Source organism: Malaclemys terrapin, chromosome 1 (genome assembly GCF_027887155.1).
Source record: "Malaclemys terrapin pileata isolate rMalTer1 chromosome 1, rMalTer1.hap1, whole genome shotgun sequence".
NCBI classification, from domain to species: Eukaryota; Metazoa; Chordata; order Testudines; family Emydidae; genus Malaclemys; species Malaclemys terrapin.
Window position 1 is genome coordinate 349245619 of NC_071505.1, and position 1732 is coordinate 349247350.

The 1732-nt window shown below is 47.7% G+C and overlaps 1 protein-coding gene across 1 annotated transcript; it reads left to right on the top strand.

The window, feature by feature from the left end:
• Window positions 1-449: 449 nt before the first annotated feature.
• LOC128832724 (olfactory receptor 51G2-like) lies at window positions 450-1385 on the top strand. Its single transcript, XM_054020309.1, has one exon. It carries the CDS (start codon window positions 450-452, stop codon window positions 1383-1385), a length of 936 nt encoding a protein of 311 aa, XP_053876284.1.
• Window positions 1386-1732: the final 347 nt, after the last annotated feature.

A 1732-nucleotide genomic window follows, 5' to 3' on the forward strand; every position in this document is an offset into this window, starting at 1 on the left:
CACACAGTGCTCAAGTAGTCTGTGGAACTCACAGTCAAATCTAATTACAGCAGCGAGGATTTTTTTAAAAATAAGTCTTGGAAGGGTTCCAAACCTTCCTGACTTACACCACAAATAATGTCTAAATATTGTGTCTCGGGGGGGGGGGGGGGGGTAGGGGAACTTTCCCTTAGAGCAGGTTATCTCATAGCTCCCAACTGCAGGTCTTTTTCCACCTTCATCTGAAGCATCTGGAATTGGCCACTGGATACTGGGCTAGATGAATGACAGGTCTGATACAGTCTGGCAGTGCCTATCTTCCTATCAATGCTGTTCTTGCTGACATTCCTTGAGCTCCTTTAGACTTGCACAGAGTGCAGAAAGATGTCTCATTAAACATCAGCTAGTCTCCTTTTCTTTTTCCTTTCAGGAAAGAAAGTTGAAAACTCCTCGGACCTGCCCAGCACATTATGTCAGCTGTCAATGACACCAAATTAAAGTCTGCCGTGTTCCTCCTCACTGGGATACCTGGGCAGGAAGACGTCCATCTCTGGATCTCTATCTCCTTCTGCTTAATGTATGTTATTTCGATAGTAGGAAATTCAGTCATTCTGCTCATTATAAAAACAGATCCAAGCCTCCATGAGCCCATGTTCATTTTCCTTTCAATGTTGGCAGTCACAGACATTGGTATATCGATAGCCACCATGCCAACGATACTGGGCATATACTTGTTTAACTCTAGGGAGATCAGCCTTGATGGCTGTTTAGCCCAGCTCTTCTTCATCCCCTTGCTTCAGTGCACTGAATCCTCCATCCTCTTGTTGATGGCCTTTTACCGCTTCATTGCAATCTGTAACCCACTGAGATACGCTTCCATCTTAACCCTGCCGAGAATAGCAAAGATGGGACTGGTGTGTGTGCTAAGAGGGGCGGCCGTAATATTCCCACTCCCCTTTCTCCTGAAACGGTTCCAATACTGTCGAGCCAATGTTCTCTCCCATACCTACTGCCTGTACCAGGAGGTCATGAAGATGGCTTGTTCAAACATCACAGTCAACAGCATCTATGGCTTGTTTGCTAAACTCTTAACGATGGGGTTGGACTCGCTGCTCATCTTCCTCTCTTATGTGATGATCCTCAAAACAGTGCTTAGTGTCGTGTCCCAGGAAGAGTGCCTGAGGGCCCTGAACACCTGCGTCTCCCACCTCTGCGCTGTCCTGCTTTTCTACATACCAGACTTCAGCCTGTCTGTGATACACAGATTTGCAAATAGCTCTTCCCCCTTGCTTCCTATTATCCTGAGCTACATCTCCCTGCTGGTCCCACCCCTGATGAACCCAATTGTATACAGCGTGAAAAGCAAACACCTTCGTGCGAGGATCATCAGGGTGTTCATCAAGTAAAAGTTCAGTTCATCACCCAGCTCCAGTGCTGGTGACATGGGGGACAAAAAACACGGGCCTCCTATTCCATCCTGCACCCTTACATCTGAGACGACATGAGCTACTGATCTCCTCATTGTAGAGAGAGGTTTTCACATGGTCCAAGGCCTGGAGCAATGGGAGAGGGGCTGGTGAGGGAGGACAGTGAACTGGGGGAAGGAGACCAAGGCAGGTAGCAGCATTTACAATGTGACTGTGTTCATGGAGAGCCAGGGGACTGGTGAGATATTGGCCTATAAGGAGCTGTGTCGGTGGCTGCTCCAACCTCCGAATTTCTCTTGAGACAGTCAATAAAGAGAAGGGATGTG